Source organism: Hemitrygon akajei, chromosome 18, assembly GCF_048418815.1.
Source record: "Hemitrygon akajei chromosome 18, sHemAka1.3, whole genome shotgun sequence".
NCBI classification, from domain to species: Eukaryota; Metazoa; Chordata; class Chondrichthyes; order Myliobatiformes; family Dasyatidae; genus Hemitrygon; species Hemitrygon akajei.
The window spans coordinates 12,195,929-12,216,165 of NC_133141.1; the positions used below are offsets into that span (position 1 = coordinate 12,195,929).

Here is a 20,237-nt window from a genome sequence, read left to right on the forward strand (position 1 = left end):
ACTGAGTTGAGATGATACAAAGATCTTGGTCAAGGGGTCTGCAATCTCATCTTTGTTTCTCTCAATAACCTGGAGTATATCCCATCAGCGTCTAGAGTCGTATCCATCTTAACGATCTTTGAGACCTAACATTACCTCATTCTTCATCTCAAATTATCCTAGCATATTAGCACATTTTCTGCTGATTTTGCTGTCCTCTTCATCCTTCTCCTTGGTAAATACAAATGCAAAGTACTCATTTAGGTTTTTGCCCATGTGCTTCGCCTCCAACACATGTTCCCTCCTTTATCCTTCAGCAGTTCTACTCTCTCCCTGGTTATCTTCTTACTCTTCCAGTAATTCCGTCCCTCTCCCTTTCCCCATCCCACTTTCACTCTGCCTCCTCTTCCAGCTGCCTGTCACCTCTCTCATGATTCTGCCTTCTTCTACTACCCATAGTGCTTTCCCCTTACATTCCTTCTTCACCTTTCCTGCCTATCCCCTCCCTGCTTCCCCTCCCCCACTCCTTGATTTTTCCTCTGATTTGTCTTTCACCTGGCACATTCCACCCTCCCCCAACCTTCTTTATAGGGCCCCTGCCCCCTCCTTCTTCAGTCCTGACGAAGGGTCTCGGCCCGAAACATTGACTGCTCATTTCCATGGATGCTGCCCGACCTGCTGAGTTCATCCAGCTTGTTATACGTGTTGATTGGACCACAGCATCTGCAGTGTACTTTGTGTTTATCTTCTTACTCTTGATGCATGTATAGAATTCTTTGGGATTCCCTTTGATCCTACTTGGCACGGATTTTTCATGGCCCCTCGGGGCTTTCCTAATTGCATTCCTAAGTTCTTGTTCAGCTTCTTTATAATCTTAAAGGGCTTGGTCTGACTTTTGCTTCCTAAAGCTTATGTTTTCCTTTCCCTTCTTGACTAAATTCTCCACCTCTCTCAACATCCAATATTCCCTGACCTTGCCATCCTTGTCCGTCGTTCTTTCTGGAACTTACCTGTACTATATTCTGTGCAGTTGGTCTTTAAACACCCTCCACAGGTCAGATGTGGACTTGCCCCAAAACAGCTATTTCCAATTAACTCTCCTTAGTTCCTGCTTAATGCTCTTGTAATTTCCCCTGCCCCAATTTAATACTCTCCTGCAAAGTCCATACTTATTCTTATCTATAGCTCCCTTAAAACTTAAGGAGTCCCTCACTGTTCTCCCACTGAATGGTTAGTCACCTGGAGAGACTCATTTCTTTACATCAGGTCTAGTCCAGTATGGCTCCTCCTCTTGTTGGACTATCTACATACTGATTTGAGAAACCTTCTTGAATGCACCTAACAGCTTCTGCACCACCTAAACCTCTTGCATTGAGGAGGTCCCAGTCAATATTGGGGAAGTTAATAGCACCCACAACAACAACCCTAATTGCAACTTTACCTAGTCGGCATGCATATCTCTTCCTCAATGTGACTATTGGGAGGTGGACTTGGCGTCTGACCCCTCCATTATGTGATATTGCTGTGATATTGTCCCTGATTAGTAGTGCAACTTCCACCTCCACTCCCTCTTTTACCGCCCTCTCTAACCTTTCTAAAACATCGAAACTCTGGGACATTAAGCATCCATTCTTGTCCCTCTCTCAACCAAGTCTCTGTAGTGGCCACACCATCATACTTACATGCACTTATCCATGCTCTAAGTTACTCACTAATTTTAACCTGACACCTTGGACTGTGGGAGGACCCCAGAGCATCCAGAGGAAACCTACGCAGCCATGGAGAGAACATACAAACTCCTTATAGATAGCAACAGGAATTGAACCCCAATCAATGACTGCTGGTGCTGTAAAGTGATTGCACTAACTTCTACGCCACAGTGCCGACCTTAAAGCTTCAATTCCCATCCTGCAAATTGAAACCAGGATGCTTGGGTGAAAACAAAGAATCCGAACTGCTAGACCATACAAGAACATTTCAACCCATCATGTCTATTACCTTGTTCCGACCTGCCCTTAGTGACAAGGTTACTGGCCATGGCATTTACCTTCCTCTCAATCCACCCACTTTCTGACCAGGTACTCTGGTTCATCAACCTCTTGCAAAACTAGTTCAAACCCTCCTGAATAGCACCAGCAAACCTCCTGGCCGGGATATTGGTTTCACTCCAGTTAGGGTGCAACCCAGTCCTCTTGTGCAGGTTACCCTGTCCCAGAAAAATTCCAGTGACACAAAAACCCTGCCCCTTTACCAGTTCCTTAGCCAAACACTCATCTGTTCTATCTTTCTATTCCTGCCCTAACTAGCTTGTGACACCAGGAGTAATCCAGAGATTATTACCTTTGAGGTCCTGCTTTTCAATGTACTTCCTAACTCCCTACAGTCAGTGTGCAGGACCTCTGCTGGTTATCAGTGCCAATGTGCACCACAATCACTGGCTGCTCACACACCCACTCCCTTGAGAATGTTCTGCAGCTGCTTTGAAACATCTTCGATCCTGCTATCTGGAGGACAATACACCATCCCATCATCTCTTTTGCCACCATAGAATCTCTTGACTTCCCCTCTAACTACTGAGTCTCTATCACTATCTGTCTGACTCCATACTTCCTCTCTGAGCGTCAGAGCCGGCCGCGGTGACCACCCACGATCACATTGCTTGGTGCAGCAGGCTAGAGGGGCCAAAGAGCCTGCTCCAATTTTCTATGTTTCTGTTTTCTTGACCAATGTCCTTACATTTAGTACTGCTTTGACTTGCCCTTTAACTTGATCAGTGGGTGCCTCCCTCCCTGCATTGTATTCAATGAGCCATTATCAGCAGAAACATTTCCTGTGGGGCCCCCAAATTGGCCACCGCTCCCTACGCCTTTGTGAAGGGAACTGCTTTAGGAACAAGTCTTTTAATCTCTTTTTCATCCTACAACTATTTCATCACATGCCAATCTGTACGAAACCGACTCATTAAATCTTTCCTATAAATCTCCATTACATTGTGAGGGACAGATCTCATGAGGACTGTGACAGTCCAGTAACCCCGTTATCTTCAAAAGGAATGTTCAAGTGGGCTGCTAGTTGTACTATTTGTCCTGCCAAATTTGCTAATACACTTACACAAACCAGGTCTGGTTTGATTAATGGGACAGGAATATTTGTTCTGCTCCAGTGTGTTTTATATCAGCTTTGTCAACATCCTGAGGCCAATAAAATATTCTCTGTCTTTGTTTTTGAAATGATCAAAAGTGTGTGGATGCTCTGTGAGTTTTAAAGCGGTTCTAAATTTCACAAACGACCTTAAAGCTCTTAGAGCATCCACACACTTTTCAAAAACAGTGTATAATGCTGTCAAAGTAAACAAATTAAGACAGCTTTAAATACAATGGAAGTTATTGATCATGCACCACCAAAGGACAGCACAGGAACAGGCCCATCTGCCCATGATATGCAAAGTTAATTAAACTAAATACCTCCTGCCTATAAAACGTCCATATCTGTCCCTTCGTGAACTATTTAAACACCCCTATTGTATCCGCCTCCACCATCGCCCCTGGCAGTGCATTCCAGGCCCCCACCACTCTCTGTGTAAAAACATTTGACCTGTGTATCTCCCTCGCCTTAAATGTATGCCCTCCAGGTCTCTGGGCCTGATGCAGAGTTTCAACCCAAAACATCGACAATTCTTTTCTCCTCTGCAGATGCTGCTTGACACACTGAGTTCCTCCAGCAGATTACTTGCTGCTGTGGATTCAGCAACTGCAGTTTCTGGTGTCTCCTCAGACCATTCTATTTACATTCAGGACCCCAGACTCTGAACTTGCTACATCACTCTGTATCCCAATAAAGAATCCTGTCACATTATGCATGCTCTTTCCTCAGGGGCTTTCCACAACCAGGTTGTTGATTAATCTTTTCTCATTACACAATACCACATCTAGCATGACCTGTTCTCTGGCTGATCCAGAAAATGATCTTGGATAGACTCCAGGAACTTTTTGTCCATAGTATTGTTACTAATTTTGTTTGCCCAACCTACGTGTAGATGAAAGTCAGAATCAGAATCAGGTTTAATGTCATCGGCATATGTTGTGAAATTTGCTAACTTTGTGGCAGCAGTACAATGCAATACATAATAAATATAGAAAAAAAAATTAAAAGAACTACACTAAGTATATGTATATTAAATTGTTAAATTAAAAATAGTAGTGCAAGAACAGAAATAATAAAAAGTAATGAGGTAGTGTCCAAGGGTTCAATGCCCATTCAGGAATCAGATGGCAGAGGGGAAGAAGCTGTTCCTGAATCACTGAGTGTGTGTCTTCAGGTTTCTGTACCTCCTACCTGATGGTAACAGTGAGGAAAGGGCATTCCCTGGGTGCTGGAGATCCTTAATGACGGACGCTGCCTTTCTGAGACGTCCTTCCTTGAAGATGTCCTGGGTACTTTGTAGGCTAGTACCCAAGAGGGTCCTCAGCAACTAATTTACAACCCTCAGCAACTTCTTTTGGTCCTGTGCAGTAGCCCACCCCCAATCTCAGACGGTGATGCAGCCTGTCAGAATGCTCTCCACGGTACATATATAGAAGTCACTGGTGATTCAGCCTTCTTTATCCACCAGGCTTGAAGGATCTGTTGACATGAACCTCTTACTTCTCTGAGCTCCACTGCTGTAACCCACACCCTCAGCATCAGGGCAGGAAGAGAGCCTCTGCCACCAAGATGGAAGATGGCAAGGAGCCACAGAACACCACCACCTGCAGGTTCCCCTCCAAGTCCCACATAACTGGAAGTATATTGCAGGCCCTTCATCGATGCTGGGTCTAAACCCTGGAATCCCTGCCCAGCACCACGTTGGGAGCCCCCTTCACCAGATGAACTGTAGTCATTCATTAGGTATGGGCAATAAGTGTTGGCCTAGTCCAGATCCCATAAATACAGGAAATCCAAACAACCGATGGGTAGTAACGTGTCTCATAGGACCATGCCGAACACCATGGCTGCAGCCACCACAGAACAAGTGCTTTGAGTCAGTAATGAGAAGTGACAGGACGAATGAGAGGGACTCAGGTGATTTTATACAATGAGCTATTTCCCTGACCCAAACATTCTTTACCTTTCTACTTTTTTCTCCATTTTTTACTTGCTCATCTTCACAGTCTTCTGCTTCTTCCTCTCGTTCAGCTGTGGTCCCCGACTCATCAAACTTCTTCCCTTTGATTAGGATTTTACCCTTGAGTGCCTGTCAACAGGACAGTCAGAAGTTTGAACTCATGACCCCAGTACCCGCTGGAACCCTGTGCTCAGTTGTCAATTTTCAATTAACCCACCAAACACAATTAAACACAGAACAAAATAGCAGAGGAACACACCCTTTGGTCCATAATGTCTGCACCAAACGCAAAGGAATGAACCTGTATTTCTATAGCACATTTCATACTCTCAGGATGTCCCAAAGTGTGTCAAAGCCAATGAAGTCATCAAGTGGTGGAGCAGACTTGATGGGCCAAATGGCCTAATTCTGTTCCTATGGCTTTGGTCTTTGTATTTTTTTTGTCAAAATGCTGGCACTGTAAATTTGCAGACAGTTGATGTGCAGTAACTGACCCCCACCCCCTCAGCACCAGCAAGGGAATTATAAACACTTTGTTTTAATAAAGGCACAAGAGAGACGGCAGATATGCTGGAAATCTGGAGCAATGCACAGGATACAGGAGGGACTTCGGGAGTCAGGCAGTATCTGTGGTGGGAAATGAGCAGTCGGCGATTCAGGGCTTTGGTACACCCTCCTCACCACTCGGTGAGAGGAATCAGACTCTCCCAATGAGGCAACACACAAGATGCTGGAGGAACTCAGTGGGTCAGGCAGCATCTACGGAGGGAAATGAACAGTCGAGGTTTTCAGTCAAGACCCTTCACCTGGACTGAAAGATAGAGGGGAAATCGCCATTGTAAAGGCATGAGGGGAGGGGTGGGGTAAGAGCTGGCAGGTGATGGCTGGATCCAGATAAGGTGTGATGATGGGCAGATGGGGGGGGGAGTGGAAATGATGTCAGAAGCTGGAAGGTGATAGGTGGGTGTAACGAAGGGCTGAAGGTACAATTTGATACGGGAGGATGGTGGGGCAGGGAGGTGCTGAGGGAAGCAGCTGGGAGGTGTGTGTGGGTGATGGAGAATGTGGGGGAGGGGATAACAAGGTGACGGGGTCAGTGGGAGAAGGAAAAAAAAACTGAGGGACAGAAGTGGAGCAGGTACTGGAAAGTTTGAGAATTCAATGTTTATGTCGCTGTGTTGGAGACTGCCTGGATGGAATATGAGGTACTGTTCCTCTCATTTGTGTCTAGCCTTGGCCTGGCAGTAGAGGTGAATGTGGGAAAGAGAAGTAAAATTAAAATGGCTGGCCACTGGGTAATCCCAGTTGGCACGGCGAACGGAGAGAAGGTGTTCAATGAAGCATCCCCAATCTCACCAATGCAAAGGAGACTACACCAGATGCAATAAATAACACCGGGAGATTCATGTGTGAAGGTCTACCTCGCCAAGAAGGGCTGTTTAGGCACCTGGGTGGTGGTGAGGGAGATGTAGGGGCAGGTATAACACATGGTACAGTCACGGGTGAGTGCCTGTGTACAGAGGTGGAAGAGATTAGCATGCAAGGGAGTTACAGAGAGTGATCTCTGTGGAGAAGGGAGGTGTGTCTGGTTGTGGGGTGCCGTAGTTGACGGAAGTGGCAAAGGTTATGTTGGATGCATGGGATAGTAGGTGAGGGCAAAGGGATCTCCATCAGACATACGGAGCAGGATGGTGACAGCGATCAACGGCAGCATCTTGCAGACAGCACAAAACTAGTATATACTCGAGTAGATATACTTCTGAACTGTGATTGCTGCAGTCTGCAGCCTGTATTTTCCATTTTAAAGATGTACTTTTGAACTGACTAAATGATCTGATGATTTTGTGATCTGCTGGGGGACTCGGTGAACTAGATTCGAGAGTGCAGGTACAGCTGGGGGTGTATGTTGTGTTGAGACCTGATGGTGAAAGATGGACCTGTGGTTGGCTCCATTACACCACGCAGGTTGAAGCGTAGAGGAAGATTGTGTTTTTGTTTATTTTTTCCAACTATTTGCGCAACTTGAACAGATGTTCAGCTGACTACTCTGTGAGGTCTATCGCTTCAGCGCTGAACTGACTCTGCAGCTATGGCCTGCAAATTCGGCACTCGCAGAGGTCTGTGTTGGGACCACTTCTTTTCACATTATACGTCAATAATTTGGATGATGGAATTGATGGCTTTAAGACCAAGTTTGCAGATGATATGAAGATAGGTGGAGGGGCAGGTAATGTTGAGGAAGTAGAGTCTGCAGAAAGACTTGGACAGATTTGGAGAATGGGCAAAGAAGTGGCAGAGGGAACGCAGTGTTGGGAAGTGTATGATCATGCACTTTGGTTGAAATAAAAGCATAAATTATTATTCTAACTAGGGTGAAAATTCACAAATCAGAGATACAAAGGGACTTGGGAGTCACTGTGCAGGAATCTCTGAAAGTTGAGTCGGTGGTGAGGAAGGCAATTCTGAAAGCATTCATTTCAAGAGGTCCAGTATATAAAAGTAAGGCTGTGATGCTGAAGCTTTATAAAGCATTGGTCAAACCACATGTGGAGTATTGTGAGCAGTTTTGGGCCCCGTATCTAAGAAAGGCTGTTCTGGCTTTGGAGAAGGTCCAGAGGAGGTTCATAAGAATAATTCGGGGAATGAAGGGGTTATCATATGAGGGGCGTTTGGTGGTTCTGGACCTGTACTTGCTGGAGTTTAGAAGAATAAGGGGGTGATGTCATTGAAACCTATTGAATATTGAAGTGTGGAGAGGAGGTTTCCAATAGTGAGGGAGTCTATGACCAAAGTCTATCCCTCAGAATAGAAGGATGACCCTTTAGAACAGAGATGAGGAGGATTTTTTTTTTAGCCAGAGGGTGGTGGATCTGTGGAATTCATTGCCTCAGATGGCTGTAGAGGCCAAGTAATTGGGTATATTTAAAGTGGAGGTTGATAGGTTCTAGATTAGAAGGGCTTCAAAGGTTACAGGGAGAATGCAGGAGAATAGGGTCTAAGGGGATAGCAAATCAGTCATGAGTAAATAGCAAATCATTCAATGGGACAAATGGCCTTATTCTACTCATAAGTCTTATGTTGGTGAGACTGCGCCTGGAATGCTGTGTACAGTTCTGATCAGCTGCTATAGGAAGGATGTGATTAATATAGAGAGAGTGCAGAAAAATTCAGAATACTTTTGCAGTGACTGGGGGCTTGAGTTATAAAGAGAAACTGGACAGGTGGCACTGTTTGCCTTGGAGTGAAGGAGACTGAGGGGTGGCCCTACTGAGATGAGGGGCATGGACAGGGTGAATGGCTACTGTCTTAATCCAAAGGGAAGGGGAGTCTAAAACATAGAAGGCATAAGTTTAAGGAGAGGGGGGAATTTAAAGGGGAACTGAGGGGATGTTTTTCCACATGGAGGGTGGTGGGTATAGGGAACAAGCTGCCAGAGGAAGCTCTGGCCTGTACTTGCCACTTTGATGCACTGTTACACTGATATTCTTCCACTCCAGTATTCTGGTACTCTGACGCAAAGGCACTCTGATATTGTGCTACTCCAATCAGCTGCCTATGGGATACCTCTTCTCTCTGAATTCCATTTCACTGCCACACCAATACCCTCACTTTTAATACCCAACACCCTCCAATATCCTCCCTTTCCCTCAACCTGTCATTCCAATAACCTGTCACTTTGAATTCCTGCCACCCTGATTCTTTCCGTTACATCATCACTCCAAGACGCTGCCACTGGTAAAATGTACCCGATTGCCTTCCCACGCTGATCCTCTTCCCCTTCAAGAGCCTGCCATTCTGATATATAGCTCCTCCTGAAATATGTTCTTTTGTTACAAAGATGCCAAACTGAGGGAAATGAGAATTCTGGGCCATGCATTTACCTCGGGCGACGGAAGCTCCTTTGGGACTTTCCCATCGATCATGGCCGTAACCAGCATGTCACCGAGAATTCCCTTCAAGTGTCGGGCCATGACCGTCTGCTGCTCTTTGCCGCAGTGGTTCTCCAGGGAGAGGATGACCGGGTATGGGGAGACCTGCGGAGAGATTAGGACAGACATCAGTCAAGTGGAGGCAATTTGGAAAGTTGCAGAGCTCAGGAACAGGGTACTAAGCCTACAGTGATCAATCAATTTACACTAGTTGGCAACAGCATCTCCTCCACAATCTCCATCAGCACAGATACACCACAAAGCTGTGTACTTAACCCCCTGCTCTACTTGCTTTACACCTGTGACTGTGTGGCTAATCACAGCTCCAATGGCATATTCAAATTTGCTGATGACACCACTGTCACAGGCTGAATCAAAGGTGGTGACGAATCAGCATACAGGAGGGAGACTGAAAATCTGGCTGAGTGGTGTCACAACAACAACCTCTTACTCAATGTCAGCAAAACCAGGGAGATGATTATTGACTTCAGGAGGAGGCTTCAGGAACGTCTATAGGTGTGTGGTGGAGAGTATATTGACTGGCTGTATTACAGCCTGGCATGGAAACACTAATGCCTTTTGAATGGAAAAATCCTACATAGAGTAGTGGAATCGGCTCAGTCCATCACGGGTAAAACCCTCCCCACCATTGAGCACATCTACACATAATGTTGTTGCGGGAAAGCAGTATCTATCATCAGGGACCCCCACCACCCAGGTCATGCTCTCTTCTTGCTGCTGCCATCAGGAAGAAGGTACAGGAACCTCAGTTCCCACACCACCAGATTCAGGAACAGTCATTACCCCTCAACCATCTGGCTCTTGAACCAGAGGGTTAACTTCACTCAACTTCACCTGCTCCATCACTGAAATGTTCCCACATCCTATGGACTCACTTTCAAGGATTCTTCATCTCATATTCTTGATATTTATCCCTTATTTATTATTACTATTATCATTTCTTCTTTCTTTTTGTATTTGCACTGTTTTTGTCTTTTGCACATTGCTGCCTGACAATTGGTGTGGTCTTTCATTGATTCTATTGTGTTTCTTGTATTTCCTGTGAATGCCCACAGGAAAATGAACCTCTGGGTTGTACATGGGACATCTACGTACTTTGATAATAAATTTACTTTGAACATTACTCTCCTCACATTCCCATCAATTCTACCCAGACATTGCCACTCAGCTCCACCAGAATGTGATGCTGGAACGTAGTTTTTCAGACCTCAGCCTTCTGACTAGTGGTGTTCCCCAGGGATCAGTGCTATTTGTCACTTATATCAATGACTTGGATGAGAATGTACAAGGCGAGGTTGGTAAGCTTGCAGGTGACACTAAAATAGGTGATGTCATTGTCACTGAAGATAGTTTTCAGGTTTTTCAGAGGGATCTTGATCAGCTGGGTAGCTGGGCTATTTCGCCTATCCCTGCTGCCTTGTTTGGCCTATCTCTGTTTCCCCTCATGTTCCCCTTAAACTTTTCACCTTTCACTCTTAACCCACCACTTCCAGTTGTAGTCCCGCCCAACCTAAATAGAAAAAACCTGCTTGCATTTACCCTATCTATCCCCTCATAACTTTGTATACCTCTATAAAATCTCCTCTCAATCTTCTATATTCCAAGGAATAAAGTCCTAACCTATTCAATCTTTACTTATAACTCAGGTCCTCCAGTTCCAGGAACATCCTATAAATTTTCTCTGTACTCTTTCAACCTTGTTTACATCTTCCTGTAGATAGGTGACCAAAACTGCACACAATACTCCAAATCAGGTCTCACCAATGTCTTATACAACTTCAACATAACATCCCATCTCCTGTGCTCAATACTTTGATTTATGAAGAGCATTGTGATAAAAGCTTTCTTTACAACCCCATCTACCTGTGACACCAATTTCAGTGAATATTGGACCTGTATTCCCAAATCGCATTGATCTACTGCACTCCTTAATGTCCAAATGTGCACTGTGTAAGACCTACCCTGGTTGGTCTTTCCAAAGTGCAAAACCTCACACTTGGCTGCATTTATTTCCATTTGACATTTTTAAGCCCATTTTCCAGCTGGTCCAGGTCCCACTGCAAGCCATGATAGCCTTCCTTGCCGTCCACTACATCCTTAATCTTGGTGTTATCCGTAAACTTGCTGATCCAGTTGACCACATTATCATCCAGATTATTGATGTAGATAACAAACAACAAAGGACCCAGTACCACTCCCTGCGGCACACCACTAGTCACAGGCCTCCGTGAGGCAACCATCGACTACCACTCTCTGGCTCCTCCCACAAAACCAATGTCTAATCCAGTTTACTACCTCATCCAGAATGCCGAGTAACTGAACCTGGTTGGCCAGCCTCCCATACAGTACCTTGTCAAATGTCCATGTAAGCAACATCAACTGCCTTACCTTCATCCACTTTCATGGTAACTTCCTCAAAAAACTCTATAAAATTAGTTAGACACAACCTACCACGCATGAAACCATGCTGACTATCCTTAATCAGTCCCTGTCTATCTAAATGCTTGTATATCCGGTCCCTTAGAATACCTTCCAATAACTTTCCCACCACTGATGTCAGACTCACCGGCCTCTAATTTCCTGGCTTATTTTTAGAGCCTTTCCTAAACAGTGGAACAACATTGGCTAACCTCCAATCCTCCAGTCGCTAAGGATTATTTAAACATCTCTGCTAGGACCCCTGCAATTTCTGCACTTGTCTCCCACAGGGTCCGAGGAAACACCTTGTCAGGTACTGAGGATTTATCCACCCTAATTTGCCTCAGGACAGCAAAAATTTCCTCTATAATCTGTATAGGGTCCATGATTTCGCTGCTGCATTGCCTCACTTCTATAGACTCTGTGTCCATCTCCCGAGTAAATACAGATGCAAAATATTCATTTAAGATCTCTCCAATCTCTTTCAGTTCTATGCATGGATTACCATTCTGATCTTCAAGAGGACCAATTTTGTCCCTTGCAGTTTTTTTGCTTTTAACATATTTGTAGAATCCCTTCAGATTCTCCTTCACCTTGTCTGCTAAGGCAACCTCATGTCTTCTTTTAGCCCTCCTGATTTCTTTCTTAAGTGTCCTCTTACATTTCTTATACTCCATAAGTACCTCATATGTTCCTACCTGCCTAAACCTGCTATGCATAGGCTTTATACTCTGAAAATTTCACTTTTGAAGGCCTCCCCCTTACCAAGTACACCTTTGCCAGAAAACAGCCTGATCCAATCCACACTTGCCAGATCCTTTCTGATACCATCAAAATCAGACATTAACCAATTTGGAATCTCAACTCATGGACCAGACCTATCTTCTTGAATATTTACTTTGAAACTAATGGCATTGTAATCACTAGATGCAAAGTGTTCCCCATACAAACATTTGTCACCTGCCTGTCTCATTCCCAAACAGGAGATCAAGAATCACACACGCTCTTGCTGGGACTTCTACGTACTGATTAGGGAAACTTTCCTCAACACTTTTGACAAACCCTATCCCATCTGGTCATTTTACAGTGTGAGAGTCCCAGTCAAAATGTGGAAAGTTAAAGTCACTTACTATAATGACCTTAATGTTTCTTGCATCAGTCTGCGATCTCTTTACAAATTCATTCCTCTAAATCCCTCGGACCATTGGGTGGTCAGTAATGTAGCCCCATTAACATGGTGATACCTTTCTTATTTCTCAGGTCCACCCATAATGCCTCACTAGACAAGTTCTCCAGTCTGTCCTGACTGAGCACTGCCGTGACTAGAAACACCATCCCCTTCTCCTTTAATCCCTCCCGCTCTGTCATGTATAGAACAACAGAACCCCAGAATATTGACCTGCTGGTCCCGCCCCTCCTGCAACCAAGTCTCGCAGATGGCTACGATATCATAATTCCAGGTGTTGATCCACGCCCTGAGCTCATCTGCCTTTCCTACGATTCCTCCTGCATTGAAACGTACGCAGCTCAGGACAGTAGTCGCACCATGCTCAACCTTTTGATATCTACCGTTGTCCAAGGTCTTAACAACATCTGTCTCCACAGCCTCTCCACTAACTCTGGTTCCCATCACCCTGCAACTCCAGTTTAAACCCCACCATGCAGCATTAAGCACTAGCAAACCTTCCCGCTGGGATATTAGTCCCCCCTCCAGTTCAGGTGCAAACTGTCCCTCTTCTCTACAGGTCCCACCTTTCCTGGAAGAGAGCCCAATGATCCAAAAATCATAAGCTCTCCCTCCTACACTAACTCCTTAGCCATGTGTTAAACTGTATAACCTTCCTAGTTCTGGCCTCATTCTATCATATTATGATAACTGACCCCTAAGGGTTTCTTTATCATAAGCTCTCCAATCAATTCTGGTTCATTGCACAACACCTAGTCCAGAATTGCTGATCTGCTAGAGGGATCAACCACGAGCTGTTCTAAAATCTCATCTCATAGATATTCTACAAATTCCCCCTCTTGGGATCCAGCACCAAACTGATTTCCTCAATATACCTGGATATTGAAGTTCCCCGTGACTACTGTAACATTGCCCTTTCGACATACATTTTCTATCTCCCAATGCAATTTGTAGACCATATCCTTACTATTGTTTTGAGGGCTGTATATAACTCCAATAAGGGTATTTTTACCCTTGCTGTTCCTTAGCTCTACCCACAATGATTCAACACCTTCCGACCCTATGTCACCTCTTTCCAATGATCTGATTCCATTTTTTACCAACAGTCACTCCTGACTGTCCTTTCGATACAATGTTTATCCTTGAATGTTAAGCTCCCAGCTGTAATCTTCTTTCAGCCACGATTCAGTGATGCCCACAAGAGCATACAGTACATGCCAATCTTTTACTGCTACAAGTTCACCTAACCTATTCCATATACTGTGTGCATTTAAATATGACACCTTCAGTCCTGTATTCAATTTTCAATTTTGTCCCGTTTACATTGCAACTGATCTCATTGACTGCAAATTTGCCCTATCATCAGCCTCTCTTTGCTCGCAGTCTCCCTACACATTGCCTCTGTTTGTAAACCAACTACCCCATCCTCAGCTCTATCTCTCTGGTTCTCATCCCCCTGCCCAGTCAGTTTAAACCTTCCCAAACAGTTATAGCAAACCTGCCCGCAAGGATATTGGTTCCCCTCGGGTTCAGGTGTAACCCTTCCCTTTTGTGCAGGTCGTACCTTCCCCAGAAGAGATCCCAATGATTCATAAATCGAAACCCTGTCCCCTGCAGCAGTTCCTCAGCCACGCATTCACCTGCCAAATCATCTTATCCTTACCCGCCCTGGCACGTGGCACAGGCAGCAATCCAGAGATTACTACCCTGGAGGTCCAGTTTCTCAACTTTCTACCTAGCTCCCCAAAATCTCTCTTCAGGATCTCCTCATCTTGTCTACCTATGTCACTGGTGCCAATATGTACCAAAACTTCTGGCTGCTCACACTCCCCCTTTAGAAAGCCATGGACCTGATCTGAGACATCCCTAACCCTTCCACCAGGGAGGCAACATACCATCCAGGTGACTCTATCATGCCCACAAAATCTCATCTCTGTTCTTCTGACAATGGAATCTCCCATCACCACTGCAGTCCTCTTCATCTCTCTGCTCTTCTAAGCCACAGCACCAGACTCAGTACCAGAGACCCGGTTGCTGTGGCTCCCTCCTGGTAGGCCATCCCCCTCAACGGTATCCAAAGTTGAATACTTATTATTGAGGGAAACAGCCATGGGGGTACTCTGTTCTGGTTTCCCATTTTCCTTCTTTTTCCTGACAGTCACTCACCTTCTGCAACCTCAAGGTGGCTACCTCCCTGTAGCTCCTGTCTATCACTTCTTCAGTCTCCCATTATCCAGCTGCAGCTCCAGTCCCTTCACACATTTTCTGAGGAGCGGCAGCTCGGTTCACCTGGTGCAGATTTGGTTATCCGGGAGGCTGGAAGTCTTCCTGAATTCCACATATTCCACACAGAACAAATCACAGCCCCTGGAGCCATTCTCAATGCACTAACTGGACACTAACAGAAAGGAAATAAAAAATAAAGAGGAAGAAGAAACTTACCAGATACTTACCTCGCCCACGCCTGATCTCACCAAAGCCTGATGAGCCAAAGCCACTCCATCACTGGCCCACTCACACAATGGCTGCTCCAACAATGGCCACTCTGTTTGTGAATGCCTTATTTTTATTCACCCTTTCTACTGAATCTCGTTCACTGATTGGGCACATCCAATTCTGAAAACTACTATGAAGCACTGCCTTTTTTAAACTTCAGCTGCAGACCTAAATGAAATTGCCGCTCCTTCTTGCGCTCCCACTCACTGATTGGGTGCAGTACAACTCCAAAAACTGCCGCAAAGAGCTGGACTTGTTTAAACTTCAGCCACGGACCTAAATTAAATTGCTGCTCCTTGTCATGTTCCCACTCACTGATTGGGCGCATTCAAACTTGGAACTGCTGCAAAGCAGTGCCTTTTTTAAACTTCAGCTGCAGACCCGAATTTAATTGTTGCTCTTTCTCGTGCTCCTGCTCACTGATTGGGTGCAGTCTAACTCCAAAAACTGCTGCAAAGTGCTGCCATTTTTAAACTTCAGCCACAAACCTAAATGAAATCACTGCTCCGTCGCCTGCTCCTGCTCCCTGATTGGGTGCAGTCCAACTCAATATGACAATAAACTTAACTTTGACTTTGACATTGGAAGGATGAATCCTGGAGGCAGTGTCTGCAGAGTCTCCAGGCTTTCTCAGTCAAGGATATCAGGGCAAAGATTCCAGAAGGAATCTATTTTTAGACAGATTTCCTTAAGGAATTTTCCTTGGAACAGAGTCTTCTGGAGCAGGTTCACCAGATGAAAACTTTGTTGAGGCAATATCTCTGGTACAAATTATCCCCCAGATCAGGGTCACCAGAAGCAGATCATGTTGTTATCAGTCTCTCTGGTGAGTTTCACTTTACAGGGATCGGGACTTAGAGCAAGAGGGTTTCGAGGAGGTGGGTCTCAGGACTTGCTTATGAATTTCACTTCACAGGAATTTAAGAGGCAAGTTAGCAGCTGATTGGCTAACTGGCTAATTAACAGTAGCCAATAAAAAGAAGATAGGATCAAGTGGAGTGCCCTTTGTGACAGTGGGCCAATGTAGGAGTGGAGAGCTGAGGCTTTGGCTCAAGAGGCTGAGGAGGTGGTGTAAATAGCCCAGTTGTGGGGAGAGCAGACGTTTGAAAAGGCTCAAGATTGCTCATCAGCCAGGGTTCTTAAAACTTGCCTGGTTTATTCTTCATCTTAGCAGGAACATGCTGCTCCTGGACACTTACAATCCCACTCTTAAATGCCTCTCACTTTCTCTTTTGTTTTTTTTTCTCTTCAAAGCGGCTCTCCCAATAGAGCTCTGCTAGATCTGGCCTAATTCCCTCAAAATTAGGCCTAATCCAGTTTAGGACCCTAATTGATGGACCTGTCCTAACCTTTTCCATCACTATCTTAAAACTACTAGAATTATAGTCACTAGAGCCAAAGTGCTCCCTGACTGTCAGTTCAGTTACCTGCCCTGTCCCCCAAGAATGTAATCTCTAAGCACTACCCTCATAAAAATGGCATCACACCCTCCTCGCTTACATGTGCCTCTGTCACAGGTGCAGCAGCAGTCTCCCAGAACACTGAGCCATGTTTTTGTTGTGGTTACAACATCCCAGCTCTCAGAGCCAATCCACATTCTGAGCTCATCCGCTTTACTTCTTAAACCTTGAGCGCTGAAATAGCTACATTTTAACCGAGTATTCCTCGCTGGCTATCCTGATCATTGAACTTGCTTTTGCAGGCTATTGCTTTATCTTGTGACCTGCTCAGAGTCCAACATTACTCCCAATATAGTTTAATATGTCCCATGCAGCACTAGCAACTTTCCCTGATAGGATATTGGTCTCTCTCTGTTTCAAGCGCCCTCTTGTACAGGTCACATCTACTCTAGAAGAGATCCCAATGGTCCAAGAACATGAATCCAAGCCCCCTACACCAGCTCCTCAGCCACACGTTCCTCTGACCTATCCTTCTATTTCTGACTTCACTAACACGTGGCACTGGGTATACTCTGGAGGTCACTGTCCTTGGAGTTCTGTTTCTGACCTTCTTACCTAACTCCCACTACTCATTTTGCATGATGTCAGCCCTTCTTTCTGCATATGTTGTTCATACCAAAATGTACAGCAACTTCTGGCTGTTCACCCTCCCCCTGAGTGACATCCATTACCCTGGCACCCAGGAGGTAACACACCACCAAGGTGTCTCATCTGCAACCACAGAATCTCCTGTCTGTCCCCTCATTATCAGGTCAAACACTGTCCTATTGTCCAACCTTTGGACACTGAGAACCATCGCTATTTTAATGTCAAAGAAAGCAATTCTTATTGTCCAACTCTCACGCAGTCTATCCAATGAGTGTTGGACACAGAGCGGCATCTCTTTTCCCAGATATTAGACATTGGGAAAAGCCTCTCTTGTGTATGGAGCTATCCCTTATTATCCATTGTCACTGGGAGAGGGCTGGAGAGCGATTCCTCTTGCCTGACTGTTGCTGACTGGGAACAGTCTCTGCCATCCATAGAAAGTGCACAGTAAGGCACTGGGGATACTCTCTGTTCTCCTTACCGTGAAGGCGTAGTCCCGGATCGTTGTGATGACGTCCTTGAAGAGGATTTTTGAGGTGAGGGTGTATCCGTGGTAGATGATTGGCTCTCCGTTTGGCCCCTCCCAGCAGTCCAACTCCACACAGCGACAGCCCCGCAGAAGAGCTCTGGAAAGCAGAGGCCCAGATCGAATGCTGTGAGTGTGGTTCTTAGGAGTGAATACTACCAAAAGCCTGTCCTGGTCCGACCGCAGACACGCGATGGCCAAGAAAGCTCACAACACCTCCACTTCCTCAGAAGGCTCAGGAAATTTGGCATGTCACTGTTGAGCCTCACCAGTTTGTTATTGATGCATCATTGTGTCTGGATGGAAACTGCTCCTCCTAAGTTGGCAAGAAATTGCAGAGTTGTGGACACAGCCCAGGTCATCACAAACCAACCTCCCCTCCATGGTCTCTACCTACAATTGTCACTACCTCGAAAGACTCTTGGACATACCTCTTGTACCTTAAAAAAGAATTGTTGACCTCATCATGACCCTTGCATTTTATTGTATGCCTGCACTGCTCTTCCTCTGTAACTGGAACACTCTATTCTGTTATTGCCTTTCCCCTTGTACTAACTTGATGTACTTGTGTTTTGAAATGGATGGCATGCAAAACAAAGCTTTTTTTGCTGGACCTTGTTACATGTGACAATAATAAACCAATTACAAATGGTGGCCAGTTCAGGATGCAGATCAATGGACAACAAAGATTTTGCTTCCTGAATACTTTTGGGTGTACCTTGTGGATTTTGGGCTGCTGATCATGAAAATCACCATGAAGTTTCCCTATCATGGACTTTTTTTTGCAATTGCCTGTATTTGTTATTTCAATTCATAATTCAAATCAATTAAAATGCTGCCCACAATGTAAGCTGAAAAGTTTTCTATCTTGTCCAGGCTTGCCTGGGTATGCTTTGCTTGGGCGGACGCTGCACGGCAGGATAGGTTTTAAAAAGACTATAAAAGCATCACGCACACATCGTTCCATGCATTGCGCTTACCTGAATATTGGTTTGCGATTATGTTGATGCGCATGCTCTACGTGCATAGCGTACTGTGTGTACTCTTTATAATAAAGTAATTGTATTTTCAGAGGTATTTGTGACAACAAAATGTCTGGCCAATGTTGCAAAAGCCGCAATACTTTGATATATTAGTGCCGAGTATACGCTTAAATCTCAAAGATGGAGCATGACTCCTCTTATTAAGAAAAGTCTGTGAGCTCTACTTTTGGTGTAAAATTGGCAACTAAGACAAAGCCTGGGTTCCTCACACTTGTTGCGTTTTGCATTGCATCTGGTGTTGACGTTAGAGCTTGGCTCAGGGGTACTCGGAAGTCAATGCTATTCACTGTCCTGGTGATATGGTGAGAGCAGAAGGGTCATGTGACAGACTGCTACTTCCATCTGACCTGTGTGTCTGGTTTCTCTGCTAAAAGCAAGAAGTCCATTGAATACCCAATCCCCCTTCAGCCATGAGACCTGTGCCGCATGACGATAGTCTTCCAGTACCGAAGCCACCAGAGACATGGAGTCTACAGGAGGCAGACAAAGATGCCATGATGCACAAGCCAGGAATGGAAAACGATAGAGATTTTGTCAAGTGAGCCTCACCTGATAACTCAATCTGAGTTAAATGACCTGGTGAAAGACTTGGGGTTGTCAAAGGCAAAAGCAGAATTACTGGGTTCAAGACCGCAAAGATGGATTCTGCTGTCACCAGGCACAAAAATTTTCCATGAAGGATTTTGATATTTGAGACAGATGTTTGCCAGAAGAACTGATTAAGTCAGTCATTTTTGTTGGTCCACAAATCAAACAGGTCACCAATGGCAGGCAATTCGAAGAACTTCTAGTGGGACTGGAGAAAATCACATGGAAGGCATTCAAGGATGTTGAATTTCTTTGGGTAACTACAGAACACCAAACTACATGCAGCTGGTTGACAACATGCTTCAAGCATACAAAACCATGAAGTGCAACATGTCACTAAAGATTCATCTTCAGCATTCCTACTTAGACTTCTTCCCTGTATATCTTGTCACTGTTAGTGACGAGCATGGTGAAAGGATTCACCAGGACATTGCGGTCATAGAGAAACAGTATCAGGGCAACTGGAATCCATCAATGCTGGCTGATTATTGTTGGACACTTAAACGAGAAGCCTCAGACACTGAGTACAAATGAAAATCATCAACAGAACAGTTTAGCTCAGTTGAACTATTGCAAAGCGTCAGCACTGTTATGTAATTAAACACACTATATTCAATAAAAGTTAATTTCTTTATTCTCCAAATTTATATGTGTTACAAGTAGTTCAAAATTATATTTGTGTTCAGTTTTAAGTGGTCTATCATTAAAAAAAATTCTGAGGAAGTAACACTTTTGAAGTGTCCAGCGAATATGCAGACAGTATGTCTCAGTAAGAAACTGGAAAATGTGGTGAATCATTATCCAAGAGGGATCGTTACTAAACTGGTAACTGGTAACGATGGTAACCTATCTCCATGCTGTATGATACCATACCAAAATCATTAATGTAGATAACAGAG

General features: G+C 44.8%; 1 protein-coding gene across 2 annotated transcripts in view; it reads right to left on the reverse strand.

Moving 5' to 3' along the window:
- The window catches only part of LOC140741096 (1-phosphatidylinositol 4,5-bisphosphate phosphodiesterase delta-3-like), a 94,589-nt gene that overhangs the window by 21,180 nt on the left and 53,172 nt on the right, over nt 1-20,237 (reverse strand). For both annotated transcript variants that reach the window (XM_073070833.1, XM_073070834.1), the window contains exons 7-9: nt 17,663-17,807; nt 8,965-9,117; nt 5,087-5,212 (exon numbers count right to left, since the gene is read on the reverse strand). In XM_073070833.1, the coding sequence (XP_072926934.1) occupies nt 5,087-5,212; nt 8,965-9,117; nt 17,663-17,807 (424 nt within the window). The remainder of the gene's footprint in view (nt 1-5,086; nt 5,213-8,964; nt 9,118-17,662; nt 17,808-20,237) is intronic.